At 39.4% G+C, this 26,733-nt stretch overlaps 1 protein-coding gene across 2 annotated transcripts in view; it reads right to left on the reverse strand.

Annotated features, from left to right (window-relative positions):
* Positions 1 to 2,675: 2,675 nt before the first annotated feature.
* The window catches only part of LOC122793129 (FGF1 intracellular binding protein), a 544,410-nt gene continuing 520,352 nt past the window's right edge, over positions 2,676 to 26,733 (reverse strand). For both annotated transcript variants that reach the window (XM_044060893.1, XM_044060894.1), the window contains exon 11: positions 2,676 to 5,514. In XM_044060893.1, coding sequence (XP_043916828.1) covers positions 5,445 to 5,514 — 70 coding nt within the window. In that variant the 3' untranslated portion in view covers positions 2,676 to 5,444. The remainder of the gene's footprint in view (positions 5,515 to 26,733) is intronic.

Genomic DNA, 26,733 nt, shown 5'->3' on the forward strand with positions numbered 1-26,733 from the left:
CTCAGTGGCTCTGGACCCATCTGAGGGAATGATTTCCGAGTGTCCAATACCTTGAGTATCCAGAGGCCCAGTCGGCTCCACGTGGGAGTCGGAAGCAGCCTGTGGCTCTGAGGTAGTGGGCATCAGGGGCTGCGAAAGCACCTCACTGAGAACCGGCGACTGGCTTAACGGAGGCCTCGTCGTTGGTTTTGGACCTCTGATGCCTATCCTTTTCCTTGTCCTTGTGTTTTTTGTAAACTCTGGTTGTCGGCTGTTCCGACAGCATTATATAATTAAACCTTCGGCCAAAGTAAAGAAATGCAAAATCAAACTGATGCTTAATAGTGTGTTGGTTAAATCTAGCACAAAACCGACAGCTAGCAACATTGTGATCAGGGCCTAGGCAAGGAATACAGTAAGAGTGAAAATCCTTATGAGGTATTTGCTTCCCACAAGAAATACAATTGTTAACTTTTTCTCACATCGGTCTGGAGCAAGAAAAAAGTTTCCCCAACGGGGTACTTAGCTTTAATGAAGACTTTGGTTCTGAAATTCGTATTTGAAAATCTCAAGAGTCGGACGACCGGCACTTGCGAACTGCTTTTGCTTTGGGCACCGCGCGGCAAGAAAGACAGAAGAAAATGGCGTCGGCTGCATCTTTTATACCCCTGGCACACTGACGTCAGGGGGGAGGCGACAGCAGCCAACGCTGGACCTAGACTTTGGAATTCGGGCCGACTGTGGGTAGCCTGCCAGCAGGATAACCCAAGAGTAATGACTGCAACAGTGAAACATGAACATCACTGGTTCTCCGTTCTTAAGGAACTGGCCAGAGGCAGTTACCACAAGCTTCCTCTCAGACTGGATCTACTCACACAGGACAAGGGGAATTTGATACGCATCAACATGGAACAAATGACTGCATGGATGATTCAATTTTAATATCTTTTAGACACCTCTTTCTTGAGGAGGTGCAGCAGGTACTGAAGGTAAGAAAACTTGCTACTAAAAAATCATATATTGGCAAGTGGAAGAGATTTTCCATTATGGATTTTATACTTCTGGTGCTTAAATATTTCTGAGTTAATATCCTCTGATCTAATACCTCTATTAAGGTCATCTTGTGGCCATTTCTGCAAGTCTGCCCATGGATTTATCCTCTTTCTTCTCTGTTTATTGCTAAACATTTTTACAAGGAGTTTCACACCTGAGATTTCCATGTAGACAGGTTATTTCTCTTTGAGATCTCAACTTTGAGCTACAAAAGCTAACCATGTCATCCCTTGAACCTGCCAGTTAGGCTGAGTTTAGTTTTGTGAGTTTGAAAACTGCTCTTTATTGCTGTAACATCTACTGCAAGAAGAGTATCTGAGCTGCAAGCTCACATGGTAGGAAAACCCTATCTGGTTTTCCATAGGGACAGTATCATTTTGCATACAGTTCCCTTTTATGCTCGTGGTTGTTTCAGAGTTTACATTGAATAAAGCCATCAATCTCCCGACTTTCTATCCCAATCCAAAAAAACAAGGAAAAATGATTCTACACATACTGGATGTGCATAGGCAACTCGGGTACTATTCTGACAGAACCAAGTCCTTCAGGAAAGTTGACTGTTTATTTCCTATTCTGAGACATAAAGGTCAACCATGCTTAAACAGACTACTTCCAGGTGGCTGTCCTTTGCTACAGTTTTTTTGTTACTCTCACCAAGGTAAATCCACTCCAGGCAGTGTTAAGTTACACTCTATTACAGCCTTAGCTTCTGACATGGCATACTGGAAAGTGGTGGATTCTAGAAGCACTTTAGAGGCAGCAACTTGGGTTTCCATCCCTACTTTTAGAAAGCACTACAAACTGTACTCTTTTCCTTGGTCCAGAGCAAATTTTACAATGACCTTTCTCCAGGGATTCCTGGATCCTTTTCCTTCCTCCTCCTTCCAGGTTGGATAAAGCTATAGTAATCGACCCATAAGCTACTGCAGCAGTAAGAATGATGAACATAGTACAGTTGTCTACGCTGCACTTATGTTGAATTCTTCATTGCTGCAGCAGTCACACTTATCCTCTACCCTCCTTCTTGTAAACAGTTTTGTTGGATATAAAGTTATTTATATCTTGGTTAGTACATGATTAGTTTCCCATGTTTTTTGTTGAAGGCAAAGAAAGTCCTGAAGACATTTAGTCACTCTGGCTGTTTATATAGCTCCCTTCAAAAAGGGCTCAGCATATAAGCAGTGAGAGTGACAATGTGGGAGGGGATGAAAGCTTTTGGAAGCTGGCCAGTTGCTGTATCATTGGCTGGATACATATGCAACTGCAGCAGAATTCAAACATCTACTGTTACAGTTAAATACAACTTACACAACTGTACTTTCCTTATCAAGGGATACAAAAACATAACAGTGCCTGTAGTCCAACTCATGATGTGAAAATGTGCCCTGGCAACCTGACAATGCCTTTATGAGTTGCCTAAATAATATGCAAACCTATACTGTGTACCTGACACTCAACAACTGCTCAGCAGACAATAAATTACTGTCTCCAACAGCAACCAGTGTTCTCAAAGTTGCATCACGTTCCACACCAACATCACGTTTTGTTTTGTAACACCAACACACATACACACACACACACACACACACACACTAGAAGTGATTATCTCTCACTGGTGAAAGAAAACTCACTGGTACCTAAAACATATAAAACTGGAACCCTTTAATATCTCAAGATTAGTATAATGCTACTCTGTATTGTATGCACTGAAAAGACTCCAGGAAAAATAATTTATAATGTATTAGTAGTTCAGCAATCTTCATAAACTGATCTCTCTCACTGCCTCAGGCTATTTTTTTCTTTAAATGGAGAGAGCTTTTCTTTCAGCACAACACAATAAAACCAGGAAACAGTGGATTGTTTGTTATGCTGTATAGAGTAAAAAATCAATGAAGGGTCAATGGATAACTTAGCAACACAAAACTGAGAAGACAAACATGTTGGTATTGCAGCAATAAAAGTCTACAATCAAAACACTAACTACAAATGGGAAACAAAGTGTGAAAGGTTAACAATGTCACCTGGTTAGTGCATGAATACATCGTATTTTAGTTTTGTTAACAGTCAAATATGAAATTAATCTCCAATGGATGAACATTAAAATTATAAACAGTTAATCATCCTGTAGTACTAGGTTTGAATCCAACAGTTCACATGTCTACTGTGAGACTCTGAAAAAACAATTTAGTCAAACAGTTCTCCTGGGATACCCCTGAAATGGGGCATGTCGGCCTAGTGGCTTTACCTGGTTAACAAATGAATTAAAAAATACAATAAAGGCAAACAATCCTACAGAGTCTGGTTTATCAAGTCTCAGTCATACAAATTTCTGCAGTCAGTCTAAATACTTTCTCAGTTATCCCCTGAAAAGAGACTATGGACTTAGTGGGCTGTAATCAGTTAACACAATCAAACATTCATGTATCAAACACAAAAGGTGAAGTCTGATTCTTGAAGCATATAAATGTTTTGGAATACAATATAAAATGCTTCTACTGATGTTTTATTAAAAAAAATACACATACAGACATACCAGATGTAGTTCTTAAAATTCTTAACAGCATACATAAAGCTATATATTCTTCTAATTTAATTGATATTAAGCATTTATGAAGTGCTGGAAATAATTAAAATCACAAGATATTTTAATTTAAAGATGGTTGTTTACTATGTTGTTAACTATGCTATCACATGCTGTTTGGTAAAATTAGGCATTCCATAATCATGGTATGCAAAAAAATCAGTCTAAGGCTAAATAAGGGCAGCAGTAAAGGTATGATCAAGCTGTTCTCAATTTAGAATTCTAAGACATACTCAGTGGTACTACGAAATCTGAGATGGTTATAAAAGGTCAGAGAGGTGTGACTTAAGTTGTAATGCTCTTTGCGCAGGATCATCTTTTCCAATATGAAGCTCGTAATTTGAAAGGACATTTTCCTAACAGATGCGAGCAGAAGCTTAGCTATCTGGTTAAAATAAAGCATTTAACAAAAATGGAAGTGATTTCAAAATAAGAGCTTAGGCAGAAGTTAAGATAAAATGTTAAAACAAATCCGATAACAGAACTCATAAAAAATAAGAGAGCACCCACTAACTCCTCTGACCTTCTACTTCCACTGGGGTAAATCAAATCTCCCTCCCATCAAAAATTCATCTAGAATCCACTGATTACACCCACTGGTGCTACTTATGATTAAATACCACCCACTGTAATTTAAACTCCAAAACACCCACCCACACAATATGCAATACACTCAGTACTTGCACCAGTCTATTGGTGTACAGCCTCTCAAAATACAATGGGACTTCCAGCCCATCCACTGACACAAGAGGATTTTTTTTAACACTAAACCACTGGTGATTGTGGCTTAATTAGCAATCTCCAGTGCACAAAGTCAGCATAAAGGTAGCATCAAGCAGTTTACATCCAGTTCCATTATTTAAATGAAAGATGCTACTGCAGGACAGACCACAGGTACAGACCTGGGTTACATCAGCTTGGAAGGTATATATAAATTGACAGTAAGGGATTGTTTGTACCAGGGACTTTTCACTGACTGAAACCATGCCTTTGTACAGTATAAATGCTGTTACAGAAAAGATATGGTAACCCTCCCCTACTGCTCTAGGTTGTAAGTGAAAATTGCCTTGCTCTCACTGTCACATCTCATGAAAAAAGAGAGCACATAGAGCACTGGACTAGACAGAGAGCTGTAGCTCAAATAAATGCGGGTCCAGAAGATATAAGCTTAAAGCATAACATTGTATCTAAGATGTTCATATAAAAATAGATGCATGAAATACTGCTATCAACACATTATTCTGCAAGACAAATCCTGTAACTCTTAAAGTAAGCTCTGACTATGAGAATACCCACATTATCGACAGACTATTCAAGCAGCCAGCAATTGTTTTGACACTTGCACTGAAATCTAGCAGTGTTACTTGGCTTTCAAACTTGCACATTAAGAACACAAACTTCAGATATTTTGTCTATTGAAGTAACAGCTACAATGTGAAACAAATTAATGACTATGAGTATGATTACCATAAGCCTTACTTAAATTACCAATAACAATGCAAGAAATTTAACTGTCCTCTAACAACAGTGTCACAGCTTTGTAAAACTAACAGGACAGTTTCCTGACAGCAGTGATGGTTCCTGTTCTTAAATATGATTCCATGAAGAAGCTGAAAATAAAATCAGTGACACTTTATAACACCATGGTGCCACTGTCTACCGATTTCCTTTATGATGGTATTTCTTAAGTTCATATCTATCGGTAATCTTGTTCTTCAAGGCTGGCTGCCTCAAAAATCTACCAACAGGAGGTCCTTCCACTTCTTGAGATGGCTTTACAAGGAATAAAGTAAGTGTCAGAGACAGGGGTTCTCTGCTCAACCTCAAACAATTAGTCATGATACATCTTTAGAATGCAACATCGAACGGTTCCCATGTACCTCTCCCACACACCTTGGTGCCTACAGGAGGCAAAAAAGAAAGAAAATAATTTAGTGCTCTGGCTTGTAGACCATGCTGGCTTTCAAACATCTATAACACTTTCACAAACGCAGCTCTACAATGTAAATGCTGAGAAGTGATGAACCATGCATCCTTTGAATATGGAATAAGCTTCCTCTACACAGAATAAAATTCTAGCATTTATTTAAATTTGTTTACCAGGGTAGACAGCTAATTAGTAAATTCACAGAGAGAGCAAAGTATGGTATACCCACATACTGAAAATAAGTCACGCAAGACACACTACTGTATGGCCATTTTGTACAGCATAGTGCATAGAAGTAAAATGCACAGTGTGACATTCCTAGCATTACAGTTCTTTGAGAAAAATTAAGGTTTCTGGTCACATTATTCCATATGTCCAAAATGCAGTAAATACATACAAACAGCAAAGTACAGTATACCTGGTTTACCTCACAACATACCAATAAATGAAAGTTATTCACTTAGTATCATGACAGATGTGTTGTCTGCTTCCAAACTTCCTCAACGGATGGGTTATCTCGGATCCATCTTGGATCTGCCTTTGGCTACTCTCAGACTTTGGATCAAGTTCTCATCCTCCTTCCCATCTCCAAGAAGAGAAACCTCAAATCGAGTTTGCCCCTATACCAATGTAAAGGAATGTGCCCCAAAACCTAAAAAAACAACTACCACATAGCATGAAAAACTGCCAAACCAGAACTTGAAAAGAAGAGTACATGATCAAATCAAGGCAGCTAAGTACAGTTACTCCAACAGCCAAGAGGAAATTCAAGGAAGTGGGAAGGAGTAAGGGAAGTTGGGGAAGGAAGGAAGCAGACAACACAGATCTATTATTATGGTAATTACATAACTTTCGTATCTGATGTTGTCTTTCTGTCCGTTCTTCAATGGATGGAACAGAGTCTGGAGAACACCCAGACCAAAGTGTTGATCAATATGTGTGTATGTACCTTTAAGAAGCTATCCAAGGGCTTGCACAAGTGTATAAATACTGAGCACATGCAAGCTAGTCATTTTGTAGTAAGTTGTTGAGATGTAAGCATTTATGTATGCGAGGTCCATCTGTTAACTAGTTCGTTCGTACTTTATGATGCTGCTATCCATCATGATGTGTTTCTATGTATTAAAGCATCTAAACGAAACCTCCATCTGCTTGTCATATATGTTAGAGAAGGACAAGCAACATGGTGCCAGAAGTGGCATTTCTAAAGGACATAGAGACAGAAACGGCATATCTAAAGGGCGTGATGTTAGAGGCAGCTTAACTAAAACAACTTAAGGCACTTGGCTTGGGACTAGTGGAATATACAAGAGTGAATCCTTCAAAAAATGTGCATACTTCCCAAAACAGGTCAAAAATGAATTTCAGATATTAAAACTTACTCAGAACTGTTTATTTTCTGTAAAATATGAAACGGGGCATACAGAACATTCTAAATAATATTCACATAAACCAATATGTATGATATTGATAAAAATATTCAAATTATTATGGAAAATGTTTGAAATAAATCCAAATTACATAAAACAAATAAAGGGAAATGACCGCATTTTTTGCAAAGCACATATTTTTTATATTAAGCAAAGACATCTTAGTTACCAGAAGGGCATAACGTGTTTGCATGTTTTGCAGTGTTGTAGTAAACTATTTTGCAAAAGTACAGCCATTACAAGGCATATTTCACAAAGTACAGTGTTTATTGTGCATCTAAATGTTATTACAAGCTCACAAAAGTTTGCTCATACATAATTACAAGGGCCATATTTTCAGTGTGTTTGTGTATACTTTGTGGGCATGGCAGACAGATTTTGAAAACCCAGTGCACTTGTTTGACAGTAATATTGCGGAGAACTGGGGAGTGTTTGAACAAGAGTACAACCTTTTCATACAGGCTGCAATTTCTGATAAAGATGACTGTACAAAGACATTTATTCTACTTAATTTAGCTGGGTCAGAAGCCATAGAAAGGGAACGCTCATTTGTGTATGCACCTGCTATCTATACAGGAGAGGGGGAAAATCATCATATTGCTGTACTGGATGAGTCAAGGGAGGGCCCAGAGTGCTTAAAATGTAAATTTAGAGAAATGTGTAACCCCCAGACAAATGTTACTATGTAAAGGCACTTATTTTACAAAAGGGATCAAAAAGCTTGGTGAAACTTTTGCAGCACATATAACTGACCTGAGAAAAAAGGCTAAAATGTGCAGATTTGGAGACTTAAGGGATGAGTTGATAAAGGACAGACATGTGTGTGGTATAAAAGATGATGTGAGAAAGATTTTGTGACATGAGAGTGAGTTAACTTTGAATAAGGCCATAGAAATTTGTAAGATATATGAGCTCATAAAAAAGCACAGAAAAATGCTTACAAATGAGAACAGCTTTAGAAGGCACAATGATAAAGCTCAAGTTGATAGTATGCAGCATGGAGTTAAAAGAAACCGGGCCAAGTACATGGCAGCAACTGTAACCCCTGCAGCACTCACTGGTAAACCCCAGAACTTTCCAGCAAATTCCAGAGTTCGCACAGTCAATGAAGCATAAGAGTGAGTCAGCAAACTCAAAGCATGGGTCCCAACCTAGTTTCACTGCCAATTGTCATAGCTGTGGTGGAAATCATGAAACCAAAAGGGGGAAATGTTTAGCTTTTGGTCAACAATGACACAAATTCAATAAATGGAATCACTTCAAAAGGTTTTGTAAATCAAAAGGCCCACATTCTTTTATTAAAAGGGAACATTTTAAGAAATGAGTTGATCAATCAGAAAGCTATGCTGTAGGGTCACAGGCTACTCTTTATGTTGGTGTGTCAGTGCTTCAGGAAATGGTCAATACAGTAGACTTGAGGGCAAAAAGTATTTTGTACTGTTTGGATAAATGCCAAACCCATAGAGCTCAAAGTTGATGCAGGTTCCAAGTGCAATGTTATGTCAGCAGAAACATTTGCTAAAGTGTGTAAAGGTGAAAGGCTTGATTTTGCAAGGTGTGCGAAGCTTGTTGCTTAAGGAACTGAAGAAATTCAGACCGAAGGCTCAGTACTGCTTTCATGTTACTCTGCTGGAAGAAGCTATGACTTATTATTTTATGCAGTCAAGAGGCACATCCAGTCATTATCAGGGCTCAGAGAGTTTGAAAATGGGACTGCTTTCATTTAATAAGGAGGTCCACCAAGCTAGCTTGAAACACTACTACTCTAATTTTGCCCAGTACATTTTTCTACCTATGCTAAGCTTTTCGACAACAAACTAAGCAAACTTCTAGTTGCGTACTCCATGAAATTAGACCTAGTGGTCAGTCCAGCTGTCATACCAGCATGTAAGGTTCCAACAGCCATGCAGGAAAGAGTCAAAGTTAAGCTAGATAAAATGGTGCGACAGGGTGTGATTTCTCCAGATGAAACTCCAAGTGAATGGGTATCTTCCATGGTGGAGGCTCATAAGAAAAGCTCAGATGACATCAGAATATGTACTGACCCACAAGATTTGAAGAAAATGCTAAAAACACCTCATCATCCAATGCACACAGTCGAAGAAGTCACAGCCTTGATACCAAATGCCATTTTTTCTGTCTTAAATGCAAATAGTTCATTTTGGCAAATTCAACTTGACAAGAGATCCTCATTTCTCACTACTTTCAGTACTCCATTTGGCAGGTACAGATTTTTGAGAATGCCATTTGGGATAAATTCTGTAGGTAAGTCTTTCAGCATGCAATGGAGCAAATTTTTTCTGGGTATCCTTGTGCTATTATAGTAGACGACATACTAGTAGGAGGTCATGATGAAGCAGAGCATGACAGAAACCTCAGAAAAGTTCTAGAAAGGGCACGTCAAGTGAATCTTAAGCTCAATGCACAGAAATGCAAATTCAGGCTACAAGTAGTTACTTAAGTTGGTCATTATTTACAAATAAATGCCTACATCCAGACCCTTCTAAGCCAAACAGCTATTCTTGAGATGCCAGTTCCAGACAATGCTCAAGTCCTGCAACATTTTCTTGCCATGGTCAACTACCTAGGCAAGTTCATTCCAGACTTGAGTCAATTTTCAGCACCACTCACAGAGCTGACACGTAAAGAGGTATCCTGGTCTTGGTTAGAGCAACACCAAAGAGCATTTGATATCCTGAAACAGAGAACTGCTAGTCCACCAACTCTCAGGTACTACGGTGTTTACAAACCAGTTAAACTTTCCTGTGATTCTTCAAAATTTGGTTTTGGTGCAGTCATTCTACAAGAGGATCAACCTGTTGCCTATGCATCGAAAACTCTTACTTAAACTGAGATGCAGTACACCCACATTGAGAAAGAGCTTTTGGCAATTGTGTTTGCATGTTCGAAGTTCCAGGATTATGTTTATGGTAGACCTATACAGATTGAAACAGACCACCAACCTCTACTGACTATCTTGACAAAGCCTGTGCATTCAGTTCCTGCCCGAATGCAATGTATGATGCTGAGATTGCAAGCGTACAATTTCAATCATGTCTACAAGAAAGGCACACTTCTTTATCTTTATGATACCTTATCCAGATCATCCAGAAACACCACAGAACAGCATGAGAATGAGAACCTTGATTTTGAAGTCATGGAGGTGTGATTTTTTTCTTCCACACATCTTGATGAGCTAAGAGATCACACAGCCACAGATCCAGTTTTACAAAGGCTGAACAAATTTATCAATCAAGGATGGCCATCAAAACAATCTAGTTTACCTCAAGAAGTGCAACCTTATTTTCCATACTGAGATGAGATTTTTTTCTGACAAAGGTATCATTATGAAAGGCCTGAAAGTAATTGTTCCAAAGTCCTTTCAACCACTGTACATTACAATCTTGCATCATGGTCACCCTGGAGTCGATTCTACCAAAAGAAGGACAAGATGTCTAGTATTTTGGCTTTCTATGTCACAAGACAATGAGAGAGCACTTTCATCTTTTCAGTGTGTAATAGTACAAAGTCACATCAACAGAAGGAACCACTTCAGCTAAACCAGATTCCGGAATTACCTTGGTTAACAGTAGCTACAGACATCTGAGTGGAATGGTCAACATTATTTGGTGTTAGTAGACTCTTACTCCAATTGGTTTAAGATTGACCTGCTTCCTAAACTAGCATCCAGTACTGTCACTACTAAGATGAAGCATCATTTTGCAGTACATGGTAGTCTGCACAAAGTTATTTCTGACAATGGCACGCAGTTTACAAGCCAACAGTTCAAAAGATTTGCTGAAGAATGGGACTCATGTCACAAGTAGTCCTGAGTACCTGCAGTCAAATGGTTTGGCAAAACTGCAGTTCAAAGTGCAAAACAGTTACTAGAGAAATCAAAACAAGAAAATAGTGATGTTTTCCTGAATCTCTTGAATGTCAGAAATGTTCCTCGTGATAAACATCTTGGTTCACCTGCTCAGAGACTTCTGTTGAGACAAACCAGAACCACCTTATCAATCAGTAGTTAACTGTTAGTTCCATGTGTCAAGAAAGTACAGTTGTGTACACTTACCATAAATGTAGATGTTCGAGTATATTCACTGTTGCAGTCATCACATTTGGGTTATCTGCTTGCAGCATCCCTCAGGTGGCCTGATTAACAAAGTCTTGGGTTCTACGTTGGTTGCTGTCCCTTCTTCTGTGACGTCAGGTCATCAGGGGTATAAAACATGCAGCCGATGCCATTACATCAGTTTTTCTTGCCTCAGATGTCAGGTGCCCCCCAATGGGAAGCAATTAAATCTATAAATAAACAAGGTTATACCTCCAACAAAAAAGCAAATACACTAAAAAGCTTTTGAGCATTGTAAAGGAGAGTAGAGGTATAGCCAAAAGAAGTAAGGGAGCTGGAGGGTAACCAGGAATGCAACAGTGAATACACTCGAACATCTACATTTATGGTAAGTGTACACAACTGTACTATGTTCTTTGTGTTTCACTGTTGCAGTCATCACATTTGGGTAGATTCCCAAAGATAAGGATGGGAGGAGGAGTTTAGATAGCATTAGGACCAGCTTTAAGGCCCTGCAAGACTGCAGTGGCAAAGCCAGCTCTGGATTTAGAGAAAATTGGCAGATGGTAATGCTTGGTGAAAGTATGTACAGAACTCCAGGTAGCAGCTTCTAGGATGTCCCTGGTAGGGACGCCTCTGAGAAAGACTGTAGAGGTAGATGCAGCCCTGGTTGAATGGGGTCTCATCCCCTGTGGGATAGGTTTTCCATGGTGCTTGTAGCAGAAATTAATGCAATGGCCTATCCATCTGGAAATGGTTTGCTTTGAAATAGCCTTCCCCTCTGCCCCTGCAGCAAATGCCACCAGCAGTTGTTCAGATTTCCTTTGAGGTTTAGTCCTGTCCAAGTAGAATCTAAGTTGTCTGTGCACATCTAAGGAATGCAGTATCCATTCCCTTTTGTTCTGTGGATTAGGAAAGAAGGTTGGCAATTGAACGGACTGATTAAGGGCCACACTGGATACCACCCTGGGCATGAAGGAGGGACTGGTCCTGAAGGACACCCTGTCCGCATGAAAGATGATGAAAGGCTCCACTGCCATAAGGGCCTGTAATTCAGATACCTTTCTTGCTGATGTGATTGCTAAAAGGAAAGCTGTTTTCCAAGAAAGGAATTTTAAGTCTGCAGTAGCGGTTGACTCGAAAGGAGGAAGAGTGAGTTTCTCCAATACAAAGCTAAGGTCCCAGGCTGGAGTTGGAGCTCTCCTGGGTGGTCGTAAATTTTTGGCCCCTCTGAGGAACTGCTTGAACAGTGGATGAGAGAAGAGGGGAGGTTCTGTGTTATAATGAGCTGAAATGGCTGAGGCGTGAATTTTGATGGAGAAGAAAGACAGGCCCTTGTGAAGCATCCAGTTAAGTATTGTAAAATCTGTGGCAAATTGGGCACTGCTGTGCTCATCCCTTGAGACTGGTTCCAGACACAGAATCTTTTCCATCTTTCAGCATAAGATTTTCTAGTACTAAGCCTCCTTGCCTCTAAAATGATATCCATCACTGGTTTACTGAGGGATGGTAAAGGAGAGATTAGGTAATTAGCCAGGCTGCTAGGTTCAGTGTTTGAAGCTGAGGGTGCAGAACCTGGTTCTCCTGCTGAGACAATAGGGTAGGAGTCGAGGCAGGTGCCATGGGGCCCATGGTGACACAATGCACAAGAGGGGGTACCAGTGTTGGCGTGGCCAGTCTGGTGCAATCAAAATCGTCCTTGGTTTGTCATGTTTGATCTTTAGTAGTACATTGGAGAGCAGAGGCAGAGGAGGAAAGGCATAAACTGATAGGTTTTACCAGCTGAAGGACAGAGCATCCACTTTCCAAGCTTGTTTGTGGGAAGTCCTTGTGCAAAATTTGTCCAATTGACAGTTCTGGGGGGAGGCAAACAGGTCTATATCTGGGCTCCCCCATTTGCTTGTCAACATGTTGAAAATCCTTGGCTCCAGTTTCCACTCATGTGGGTCCATGAGGTTTCTGCTTAGTTTGTCTGCCAGTGTGTTTAGTTTTCCTGGCAGGAATTGATCTTGTAGATGCACTTGGTAGCTCAGGGCTGTGTTCCACAATGCCATGGCTAGTCAGCAGGGGGGGTAAGAATGTGTACCCCCTGTTTGTTTATGTACCACATAACAGTGGTGTTGTCCGTCTTTACCATTAATTGTCCTGGAAGAATGTGGTCCATGAAGGAGAGCATTCTGTACAGCTCACATTTCTTTTTCCAAAATAAAAATACTGCCAACACTTCAGGCAAATGTTCCTTTTCCAGAGTCTCAAAATTGTAATAAAATCCAAACAGCAAACTGAAGCGGAACGAAGCAGGAAACAAAAGATGTAAAAAATCACTGTATTTATTGTCAATTAACCAAAAAATTGTACAAAGATTAGCGCTTTCGCTACAAGAGCTTCTTCAGATCATTAACAACTCATATTGTGCTGCACTGAATATATACAATTGTTCAAGTCAAACCAACCTATCACATTCACCAAATAATTAAATCTTAAAGTGCTATTACCTACATACTAAACTATGCTACAGTATACTAAAAGCCTTCTAAACAAATTAAAAAACAATGTACTATTAAGAACATAGAAAAAAACATATCCTACACAGTATTATAACTTGTATATAATATTATTTATAAATTATATAGATACATATATATATATTAAAAAGGAGAATACAAAAGAGACATGAAAACTGTATAGTGCTTATAATATCATGTAGATCTAGAAGTGTCCAACCTGCGGCCCGCGGGCCGCATGCGGCCCTCAGAGCTCTTCCATGCGGCCCTCAACCTCTAACTGCAACATCGACATATGCATGCCCCAAAACACGTTTTTTGTTTTGTGTTTTTCACTCCCGTGACCTGTAATGCTAATGTTGGTGTGTGCATGCGCCAACGCACCCTTCTAGTTTTGTTTTTGAGCCAAAAAAGGGTCAGTGTGTTTACGCCATTATTTTGCACTGAACAATCAGTGTGTGTGTACGTGTTCTCGCTGAAGAGGGACTCATGTATGGATTTACCGCTGTTGCCTTTGAAAGGGACAGCAATTCCCTGTGTTAATAGGTAAGTACGGAGTGAGTGAGTGCATGCATGAAAGCAGAATTGTGTGCGTGAAAGTAGAAGAAGAGTGTGTGTGTGTGTGTGTGTGTGTGTGTGTGTGTATGTGTGTGCATGACAGAGAGAGATGCATGCACAAAGAGGCTAACAATGATCAGTCTACCTACTGAACACAAACAAGTTAGCTCACAAATACATCATACATTAAGAGTACACTTTCATTAAATTGCAGCTTTCCTGACAGGGAGAGGGTTGTATTGAACATGAACTCATACCTCTTAACTGTATGGATTTTCAAAGAATGTCTGGATTTTTGCCTCATCTTCCAATTTGTGTCTTTTGCTTAGGAAATAAAAGTAGTCATCCAAGGTAATGCAGGGAGTAAGATTGAGACAGCAGCCTAGGGTTAATGGGTCAGTAGTGGACTGACTATGTGGGACTGTAGTATATAAAGTTGTATTGTTTTTTTCAGACAAACAAAAAAGCACCTAGTACTGTTTTTTCATTGGTGGGTTCTAAGCAGTGGTAGATTGGACAACAGTAAGCATAGCTTTGGCGGATCATCAATACTGGCAAATCAACGGACTGTGGAGAATATGTTTCTTTTTCAAAACCTAATACTTGGGTACGCATGCCAGAAGTAGATTTTTTAAGACATAGCTTCTTGCCATTTACAGTGGATGGATATTTACATTTAATGGACAATGTATTAGCGTGGGCCTGTGGGGTACTGAAGGATGCCAAGTCTACCACTGCCAATATCTTGTAAAGTGACCTGGAAATGGATATTGGGATGTTACTGAAAAAATATAGTAAGTAGGTTTAGAAATATAGTTTAATTAAACAAAGTGTACTTTCACTTTACAGGCCATAATTTAATTTCTTTCAGGTAGTCCAGATACTGGTAGATTGTATACCATTAGACTTAATTAGGGAGAGCTGTCATTCTGGGGAAACAAGCAGCCCTAGTTTCAGTGAAAGCTCTGTGGTTGCTTGCAGGTAGGAAGTTGCAGGATGTTGATGCAATGTGTTTTATTTATTATTTTTTAATGCATTTGTCATTTCAAAGCATGGTTTTCTTTGATGCAAAAGAAGGCAGGACTGAATGAGCCATATAATGTTTAACTGACAATGATGGGATAGAAAGATTATAAGTGATGTATAATGTTTGCAGCTACAGTTGTTTCAATGGTGTCTGTGTTGCATAACTATTTTTGGGCCTGTGTCCCACTTTTATTTTTCGCTTTGTCCAGATTTCTTGCTCTAAGGTTGAGAGGTATGGTTCCATACTAAATCAGAAGTTGTATTTACCTTGGAAGACTTTTCGGCATAATTATGAAAAACAGAGCCTATTTAATATCTCTGCTTATTTCCAATATAAACTGCCATGTAACCTTGCAAATAACCTTCTTATTAAGCTACTTTACTTCTTTTGGAATTGACAGGTATGATTCATCTGTTCGGACATAAGCATAGAGTGCTAATGTGACTTTGATTTCTTGCAGCAGTCTGTGGTTTACATAATCACAATAACTTTTCCGTGTTTCTGGGTGTGTAATCAATTTAAAAGTTTTAAAGATGTTTTCCAAAAATAAATAAATATATAATAAATAAATAATCCTCTCTACACTTTGAGCTATTGACAAAGTCTGGGAATTTGTTTTTTTCAAAAGCGAAGGTCAACATTACAGCTCAGTAAACTGTCAGTCTGTGAGTAACTTCTGCACAAATTAAAATGTCTGAATGTCAAATGGCTTTAGATTGGAGGGAAGTTTATTTTTATTTATTTTATTTCATTTTACATTTGTTTACCGGGAAAGTCCGACTGGACACAGGTCCATTTTCAGTGGAGGCCCGGGGAGAAAAGCTCCAAAAATAACACAAAACAATATAATACAATACATGAGAGAGAGAGAGACAGCAAATTATGGATGTAGTACTCATACAATATGGCAGAGATTACATCTCGTAAAGTACAGTTTTGTACCTACCATAAATGTAGATGTTCGAAGATCCACATTGCTGCAGTCCTTACACTTGGGTATAGCGCTGTCCTCGGTCGGCCCGAATACCAAAGTATATGGCTGACGCCGGTCATGGCGCATTAAACTGACGCCAGGACGTCAGGGTATAAATGCGCATGACCGACGTCATATCCTCAGTCTTTTCTTGCCCCAGATGTCAGAAGACCCTAAACAGGGTAAAATCAAAAAATTACCAAACACTGAACACCCCCACACCCAAACTATGTACAACTTCTAACAATTATCTAATAAAGTACTAACCTAACCACACAACCACCCCTAAACACAGAGGGGACGGAGGGAGGTAGAATTGGACTGCAGCAATGTGGATCTTGAACATCTACATTTATGGTAGGTACAAAACTGTACTATGTTCTTCATCTCACATTGCTGCAGTCCTTACACTTGGGTAGATTCCCAAAGCAGAGGTAAGGGAGGATGGCAAATCAAATAGAAGCAGGAGCTGTCAAGATGCCCTGTAGAATAGCAGTGGCAAACCCAGCCCTAGATTTAGAGTAGAGGGGAAGGTGGTAGTGCTTAGAGAAAGTATGTACTGAACTCCAAGTAGCTGCCTCCAAAATGTCCTTAGTTGACACTCCTTAGAAGGCTGTAGAGGTGGCAGTAGCCCTAGGTTTCCCTTTTTCTTTTGGAATTCGGTTGTTCATCTGTTGGCATAAAATTGCTAATGTGCTTTGTTTTTTTGCAGGTTTTTTTTAATCACTTTTTCCTTTTGGGGGGGGTTTAATTTAAAAAATTTTAAAAAGTTTTTAAAAAAAATTTTTTTTAAATAACCCTTACATTTGGCTTTACAAAATTGGAATTTTTAAGAAGGGGCCATTAAGGAGGAATCTGTCAGCTATTTTCCAAAATAAAAATGCCCTTAAACAAATGTTTTTAGAGTTATTTAAAATTTTAAAAACTTTGAAGGCGGAAAAAAAGGGAAAAAAAATGGAAGGGGGAAAAACCAAAAAAAAAAAATTTTTACAAAGCCTTTAGAAAACAAATATTGGTGTATATATACAATTGTTCAAGTCAAACCAACCTATCACATTCATCAAATAATTAAATCTTAAAGTGCTATTACCTACATACTAAACTATGCTACAGTATACTAAAAGCCTTCTAAACAAATTAAAAAACAATGTACTATTAAGAACATAGAAAAAAACATATCCTACACAGTATTATAACCTGTATATAATATTATTTATAAATTATATAGATACATATATATATTAAAAAGGAGAATACAAAAGAGACATGAAAACTGTATAGTGCTTATAATATCATGTAGATCTAGAAGTGTCCAACCTGCCCCATGAACGCATACCCTCAGAGCTCTTCCATGCGACCTCAACCTCAACTGCAACATGACATATGCATGCCCCAAAACCGTTTTTTTGTTTTGTGTTTTCCTCCACGTGACCTGTAATACTAGGGTGTGCATGCCAAACACCCTTCTAGTTTTTGTTTTGAGCCAAAAAAGGGTCAGTGTGTTTTACGCCATTATTTTGCACTGAACAATCAGTGTGTGTGTCGATGTTCTCGCTGAAGAGGGACTCGTGTATGGATTTACAGCTGTTGCCTTTGAAAGGACAGCAATTCCTGTGTTAATAGGTAAGTACGGAGTGAGTGAGTGCATGCATGAAAGCAGAATTGTGTGCGTGAAAGTAGAAGAAGTGTGTGTGTGTGTGTGTGTATGTGTGTGCATGACAGAGAGAGATGCATGCACAAAGAGGCTAACAATGATCAGTCTACCTACTGAACACAAACAAATTAGCTCACAAATACATAGGTTCATAGGTTCATACTAGGCTATCTGCCCAAGGGCATTTATAAGCCTAGCCCATAGTTATGTGGCTTTCGCCACCCCTTTAGTTTGAATAAAAACTATGCCTATCATTTTCTGTGCCTCTGTCAAGCAGTGACACTGAAGTAATCCCTGGGGTATATCTGCGATCTCCCATCCATTGGTCAAGATTCCTCTTGAACAAGGCCAGTGCTCTGCCTCACATGTGCAGGATTTTGTTCCACAGCATAGAGTCTCTGGGTGATGAATCTGTCCCTCAAGCACGTTCTATTTATAACCGTGTCAAGGTTTAAGTCTCCCGCCCTTGTGGTTCTGAGGGATCTAGATTTTTTGAGGTGAAGCATATTCATCAAATCTGGGTTTGACATGGCCTTATATGTCAGGCACAGGTCACCTCTGAGCAAGCGGTATGAGACTGAATAAAGCTGGAGTTCTTTCAGTCGGGCAGCATAAGACATATTTTTGAGACCCTTTATCCTTTTGGTGAGGAACTTTTGGGGCCTTTCAAGCTGCATCAGGTGTCTGGTCAGATACATTCGAGCAGGGCATTGTACTCAATCATAGGTCTAATGGTGATGAGTACAGGGGCGATGACCTCCTTGATCTAGATGTGAATCCCTTCATGATCAGGTGGGCGATATAGAAGGTTTTCCTAACTACTTTAGCAACATGAGTGTCAAGCGAAGACTACTGTCAACTTGGGTCCCCAGATCCTGATGACTTTTCTGTGCTCAGTGGATTGTCACCTATATGGTAGCTAGGGTAACCTTGTTTTCCGAAGGTATGACTATGCATTTTTGGCGTTTAACTTCAGGCCATGGCTCTGGCACCAGTTATCCGTTTCTGTGAGGCCCTTCTGGAGGATATCTGTGTCAGATGTGTTTTCGACTATGGCGCCCAGTTTGCAGTCATCTGCAAACTTTGTCATCATAACCCTCCTGTGTTTGCTTGTACTTCAGAAAAGTAGATGCCGAACAAGAGTGGACCCAGGACTGAGCCCTGTGGGACACCACTTGTGACAGGCTTTGAGTCTGACATGGCTCCAGCAACTCTGACCCTGTGGGTTCTGTCGCTTAGCCAGTTTGCAACCCATCTTGTGATGTATGGGTTTACATCCAAGCTGATGAGTTTTTCGATGATACCTGAGTGGGGTATTGTGTGAAGGCCTTTGCCAGGTCGGTAGGCTGTATGGACTGCCTTTCCCTCATCAATGGCCTTGGTGACTGTCTCGAAAAAGTCAACCAAGTTTAAGAGCAGGATCTGCCTTTGACAAAGCCAAACTGGGTTGGATCCAAAGTCTACCAAGTTCCCTATGTCTTTATTTATGAGTTCCATTATGATCCTCTCCATGGCTTTGCAGATAAGGCTTGTCAAGCTAATGGGCGGTAATTTCCAGGGTCTGTGGGCACGCCCTTATGAAGTGGGACCACAGTCGCGTCGCCACTCCTTGAGTGCGTATCCTGAGGTGAGGCTAGATTAAACAGCTGTCCTAACTGTGGGTTTAATTCCTCGTTGAGTTCATAAAGCACACAGCAGGGACACCATCCGGTCCCATGGATGCTGTGTTTTTGCCTTAGTGAGGGCAGTTCTCACCTGGGCGTTGGAGATGTTTGGGGGCTACAATCCTCTGGAATAGATATCTCTCCTTTTTGGGGGAGGGAGAAGTTTGCACTGAACCTGTCAGCCAGTATGTTAGCAATGTGTAGGTTCAGTAATTTTCACATCATTTGAACTAATTCTGAGCATATCTGGGAGTTTCCTCCTAGGTTTCTAACATAGCTAAAGAAGGCCTTATGATTGTCTTTAGAGTCCTTGGCGATTTTCTCTCAAAATTTGCCTTGGATGATTTTATGAGTGCTCTTTGTTTTTTACTTATAATGATCAAAGGTGTCTTACCTTTCAAGGATTTTGCTCTATCTTGTAGTAGCTTCCTCCTTTTGTTGTAGAGCTTGTTTATGGCTGGGGTCCACCAGACTGGCGCTTGCCTTTGGTACAGAGAGTCTTAGTTTTGTTTGGGATTGCCTGATCCATGCAGTCCTGTAGGTGCTGGTAGAAGGCATTTGTAAATGATTCAGCGGTTTGAGTAATGTTTACCACTGGCTCAGGGGCCTTAAAGGAGACCACACTAGTTTTTAGAAGTGTGAAATCGGCTTTTGAAGTTTTTCACTGTGGTCTTTTTTGTTTCAGGTGAAGGCGGGATGAGGACCTCCAGCGAGATTAGTTTATGATCTGATCTCACCAGTGAGGGGTATACTTCCGGTGTTGAACATTTTGATCCCATGTTCGTGATGATGAGATCAAGTATGTTTTCACCTCTTGTGGGGATGGTGACTAGTTGTTCCATGGCATTTGAGTTTATGAACTCCAGGAATCTTTGGGTTAGAGTGTTCGGGCTTGAGTAGTGTTCCCAGTCTATATTAGGGTAGTTGAAGTCACCTAGTATGATGGTGTTTGGAGATACATTTATCCCCTCCAATGTTTTCAGGAAGGCCATGTGAGGTTCCTGAGTTTGAGAGGTGGCCTGTAACATGCTACAAATTGCAGAGCAGTCTTGCCTATGGTTAATTGCACCTGGATGGTCTCCGATGCATCGTGCGTTGCCACCAACCTTGAGGTGTGGGTGTCCTTTATGAATATGGACACCCCCCTCCTTTCTTGGTGTTGTCCGGTTTTGGGGCGGAATGTATGATATGAGGTGAAACCTGTTAGTGCTGGGGTGCTCTCAGGAGCCTTGAACCAGGTTTCTGTCACAGCACAGACACTGATGTTCTCCATATTGAGAAGGGCCTCGAGTCGTGCATCTTGAGATTGAGACTTCTGGCATTGAGCAGCATTACCCTTAGTTTTTTACCTTTTTGGTGTTCTAGGGTGGTAGGTTTAGAATTTGAGCCTTGCCTAAAAAGGCACTATGGGGTGGCAAGAGCCTTTGCCAATATCCGGAAGCCAGGGGTGACAGGTGCAAGCCGTCCCTTATGACAGCGTGGCTTGTCCAGCATGTCATCCCAGGCAGACAGACATTGGATCCCCTTTGAATGACACCAGAATTTAAGCCAATTATTAAAGCTGATCATCTTATCACTGTATTGTGGCATCATTCTAGGTGAAGGTAGGATACTGCTCAAGGTCAGGGTCATACCTGCCTGGGCTACATAATCAGAGAGCTCCTCGACGTCCCTTTTCATGTAGTCCAAGGAGGTACGTCTCAGGTCGTTGACACCAGCGTGGACAATGACTGAGTCGTACTTGTTCATACATTAAGAGTACACTTTCATTAAATTGCAGCTTTCCTGACAGGGAGAGGGTTGTATTGAACATGAACTCATACCTCTTAACTGTATGGATTTTCAAAGAATGTCTGGATTTTTGCCTCATCTTCCAATTTGTGTCTTTTGCTTAGGAAATAAAAGTAGTCATCCAAGGTAATGCAATTCCAGGGAGTAAGATTGAGACAGCAGCCTAGGGTTAATGGGTCAGTAGTGGACTGACTACGTGGGACTGTAGTATATAAAGTTGTATTGTTTTTTCAGACAAACAAAAAAGCACCTAGTACTGTTTTTTCATTGGTGGGTTCTAAGCAGTGGTAGATTGGACAACAGTAAGCATAGCTTTGGCGGATCATCAATACTGGCAAATCAACGGACTGTGGAGAATATGTTTCCTTTTCAAAACCTAACACTTGGGTACGCATGCCAGAAGTAGATTTTTTAAGACATAGCTTCTTGCCATTTACAGTGGATGGACATTTACATTTAATGGACAATGTATTAGCGTGGGCCTGTGGGGTACTGAAGGATGCCAAGTCTACCACTGCCAATATCTTGTAAAGTGACCTGGAAATGGATATTGGGATGTTACTGAAAAAATATACTAAGTAGGTTTAGAAATATAGTTTAATTAAACAAAGTGTACTTTCACTTTACAGGCCATAATTTAATTTCTTTCAGGTAGTCCAGATACTGGTAGATTGTATACCATTAGACTTAATTAGGAGGCTGTCATTCTGAAACAAGCAGCCCTAGTTTCAAAGCTCTGTGGTTGCTTGCAGGTAGGAAGTTGCAGGATGTTGATGCAATGTGTTTTACTTATTATTTTTAATGCATTTGTCATTTCAAAGCATGGTTTTCTTTGTTGCAAAATAAGGCAGGACTTGAATGAGCCATATAATGTTTAACTGACAATGATGGGATAGAAAGATTATAAGTGATGTATAATGTTTGCAGCTACAGTTGTTTCAATGGTGTCTGTGTTGCATAACTATTTTTGGGCCTGTGTCCCACTTTTACTTTTCGCTTTGTCCAGATTTCTTGCTCTAAGGTTGCGCGGTAAGGTTCCATACTAAATCAAGTTGTATTTACCTTGGAAGACTTTTCGGCATAATTATGAAAAACAGAGCCTATTTAATATCTCTGCTTATTTCCAATATAAACTGCCATGTAACCTTGCAAATAACCTTCTTATTAAGCTACTTTACTTCTTTTGGAATTGACAAGTATGATTCATCTGTTCGGACATAAGCATAGAGTGCTAATGTGACTTTGATTTCTTGCAGCAGTCTGTGGTTTACATAATCACAATAACATTTCCGTGTTTCTGGGTGTGTAATCAATTTAAAAGTTTTAAAGATGTTTTCCAAAAATAAATAAATATATAATAAATAAATAATCCTCTCTACACTTTGAGCTATTGACAAAGTCTGAATTTGTTTTTCAAAAGCGAAGGTCAACATTACAGCTCAGTAAACTGTCAGTCTGTGAGCAACTTCTGCACAAATTAAAATGTCTGAATGTCAAACGGCTTTAGATTGGAGGGAGGTTTATTTTATTTCATTTTACATTTGTTTACCGGGAAAGTCCGACTGGACACAGGTCCATTTTCAGTGGAGGCCCGGGGAGAAAAGCTCCAAAAATAACACAAAACAATATAATACAATACATGAGAGAGAGAGAGACAGCAAATTATGGATGTAGTACTCATACAATATGGCAGAGATTACATCTCGTAACAGTGAGAATCATTGAAGTACAGAATAAACTTAAAAACATTTTTTTACAGTTATAATTACAGCAAGGCAAATATCAATCAGTTAAGTTTTTAGGAGAAAGCTGTTTGTACATAGCTGAAGCTCTGAAACAATCTTTTGGTATGGGTTAACCTGGGGATTGACATAAGTTATATGGTTACACCAGTATCTAGCATTATAGTTTATGGTTTTCTTATTGATTTACTTTTTGCCGAGCAGTTGTTGATTTATTGATGGTCCTTCTGGTGGTTGGAAATTACATGGATGAATCCATCTCTATTATGATTTTTTTTTCATATATTTTGACTTCCAGACAATTTCATTCAATGAGTTGGTGTCATGTGATTACTGAGGTTGCCTATTTTACAAGTAGGGGTTTGTGTGTGTGTGTGTGTGTGTGTGTGAGAGAGAGAGAGATTTAATATGTATACTGAATATAATTTTGCAAATGGAATTCTTAGTTAAGCATGCCCCTCTTCTTGGGCAATTAGACTTGAGTAACCAATATTAGATCTTAGCCATCCAGCTGGGAAAGGTTAGTATGTGGATTCTCCATCTGGTTTGATGAAGGCTATGCTACTTACCCAAGGATTACATTTATGGCTATCCATCCAGCCATCGTGTTGCTGAACTATATTGTTTGATAATGAGAGGAGCTTTTTACGGACGTTGAATGTTTTTGGGTCAAGAACCTGTCCATAAAAAGTGGCTTGTTTATGTTGCAGTGAAGGCTGTGGTCTTTGTAGTGGCGTTTAAAGATAACCAGTATTTCTGAGGTAGAGGACATCTATTAAGGCAGGATCTTTCTTAGCCTGGAAAGCAAACCAATGATGAAATTTATAAGGGCCAGTGAGAGACAGAGGAAAGCAAGAAGCTTTTTAGTCTGTTTGGATAACTAAGTGAACTTAGTCCTTTGACCTTTTTTGTCAGAAATGTTTGTAGTCTTTCTTTTGGCAGGGTGTTTTGCTGAGGCACATGCCAAAAGGGGCATTGCACTCAATAATGGCTCATGTAAAGGAAGAATACAGGGATGTTATGACCTCCTTGTCCCTGGATGAGATACCCTTACTAATGAAGTGGGCCATGTAAAAAGCTTTCCTTACAACGGAGACAACGTGGTGGTCAAAAGTCAGGTTTCTATCAACCTGGATGCCCAAGTACCATATGACTTATTGCGTGCTTACAACATTGTTATTAATGTGATAATTTGTGGGGACATCACTCTCCTCAAAGGGGATGATGATGCATTTTTTGGCATTTAGCTTGAGGCCATATTTCTGGCACCAGTTATTTGTTTGGGGGAGACCCTCTTGTAGCGTATTTAGAATTGTTTTATTAAGTCAGTAATGTGAATTCTTTACTTTATTGCAAATTTGTTGGGTTATTTTTGTGGATTATAGTATCGTAGGACTGCTGATGTTGACATTTTACGTAGTTGGACTGCTGGAATGGTTTTCCCAGTGAGAAATGCTAGTGCTGTAGTGAATATCTGTTTATTTGTAAAAAAAAAAAATATATATATATATATATATATATATATATATATATAGATATAGATATATTAACTAAGATGTTAGAGCTAGCTGTTAGATTAGAGAATTAGAATTAGAATTTTAAGGCAAATATTAGGCATTTATTACATTTATTCATTGTTCAGATGCACCTACAGTACAGCCAGGAGGTCGACTGTGGTCTTCCGGAGCAACAAAAGAGTTAACTATATGATATATTTTATATGCGGCCCCAAGACCATTTCTGTTCACTCAATGTGGCCCCAGCAAGCCAAAAGGTTGGACACCCAAATGATGATGCATTAATACTTTATTTAATATTCCTACGTTTTCTTAACATGGGTTTGATTGAAGCCCTTTCATTCAGTCCAAGACCACAATCAGCCCTTAATCTGATTATCCAATAGCTCTCCTTACACTCAGTGTAATTCCTAATATCGCCCTCACGCTGGGTCAGGGCTATGACCTCTAATGCTCTCAATAAAAACCTATGTGAATCCCCATGTGACATCACCTGTTTTGCCAAGGCGTTATGTGCCGATCCTTTCCTAATGTGGTAAACATGTTCTTTTATTCTGTCCCTAAAAGGACGATTAGTTTTTCCCACATAAAAGGAAGAACAAGTCTGACAAACCGCTAGATACACTAGATTACAGGTCATACAGTTGGCTTTAGCATTCGTCATAAACTCAATATTTAAATCTGGATGAAAAAATATAGTGTCACCATCTATATATGAACAGAAATTACACTGGCCGCATGGCCTAGTATTCCCTTTCTCTACTCTATTACCCTCAAAACTGGGATAACAGAGCATCCTTTTTAAATTATTTCTGTTCTTAAATAGGAAATGTGGATGTTCTCCTACTATATTCCTTAAATCACTATCCACCTGCAAAATGGACCAATGTTTAGTAACAATATCCCTAACATCAGCATGGTCTGATGAAAAAAAGGTGGAAATTTTAACATAAGTTTGTTTCCCATTGGTACTCACCATATCATTCATACTAACAGGTCCAAAATATGGTGCCGCTACATTTGATCGTAAATTCGAAATCATACCTTTTTGGCGTACTGGGAGGAACAAGTCCTGTTTTGTGAGAGATTGTTTAAAGAACATGTGGTTTTTTATCAACGCTTTGTCGATGACCTTTTTGTTCTATGGAATGGTAACAGAGAACAACTTGAGTCAATGTTTAATATCATGAATAATTTAACTAGTTTTCTTAGGTTTACTATGCAGTATTCTGACCACAGGATTGAGTTTTTGGACCTGTACATTGAGAAGCTGCCAAGTGGCTTGGTAAATACAGGGGTATTTCGCAAATCATGCTATTGTAATGCACTACTCATGAGGTCAAGTATGCATCCAGCCCACATTTTTAGAAATATCATTAAAGGCCAGGGGGTTAGGGCCTCCAGATTGAATCCTACAGAAGCAGGGTATGAAGAAGAGCTAAACAGCTTGACGCTGAGGCTTTTACAGAGGGGATATCATATTCAAGAGGTTAATGAGCACTTAGGTATGATTTCGAATTTACAGTTTTCATGTCTCTTTTGTATTCTCCTTCTTTTTAATATATATGTATCTATATATTTTATAAATAATATTATATACAGGTTATAATACTGTGTAGGATATGTTTTTTTCTATGTTCTTAATAGTACATTGTTTTTTAATTTGTTTTGATGGCTTTTAGTATACTGTAGCATAGTTTAGTATGTAGGTAATAGCACTTTAAGATTTAATTATTTGGTGAATGTGATAGGTTGGTTAGACTTGAACAATTGTATATTGTATATATTCAGTGCAGCACAATATGAGTTGTTAATGATCTGAAGAAGCTCTTGTAGCGAAAGCGCTAATCTTTGTACAATTTTTTGGTTAATTGACAATAAATACAGTGATTTTTTACATCTTTTGTTTCCTGCTTCGTTCCGCTTCAGTTTGCTGTTTGGATTTTTTTAACATTTCTTTTTGATTGATATGCAGGTGCATTAGACTTGTGTTCCATTTGCCCTGAATGCACTTCCCTGCCAGGTGAGCCCCCCAATGCATAGTCTGATGCATCTGTTGTTAGGGTTTGGGTGGCAGGGGGTAGTGTGAATGGTAGTCCCTTGTTTTGGTGGCAAACCCCTGCCCACCAAAGGAACTCCAGGCATAGGCAAGGTATGATAGGAATCATTGCTTCTAGATCTTGAAAATGTTGACACCATAGGCTTTTTAGATACCATTGTAGTTTCCTCATATGCAGTCTTGCATATGGAATTAGAAG

Source organism: Protopterus annectens, chromosome 2.part0, assembly GCF_019279795.1.
Source record: "Protopterus annectens isolate FY-2018-M chromosome 2.part0, PAN1.0, whole genome shotgun sequence".
Lineage (NCBI taxonomy): Eukaryota > Metazoa > Chordata > Ceratodontiformes > Protopteridae > Protopterus > Protopterus annectens.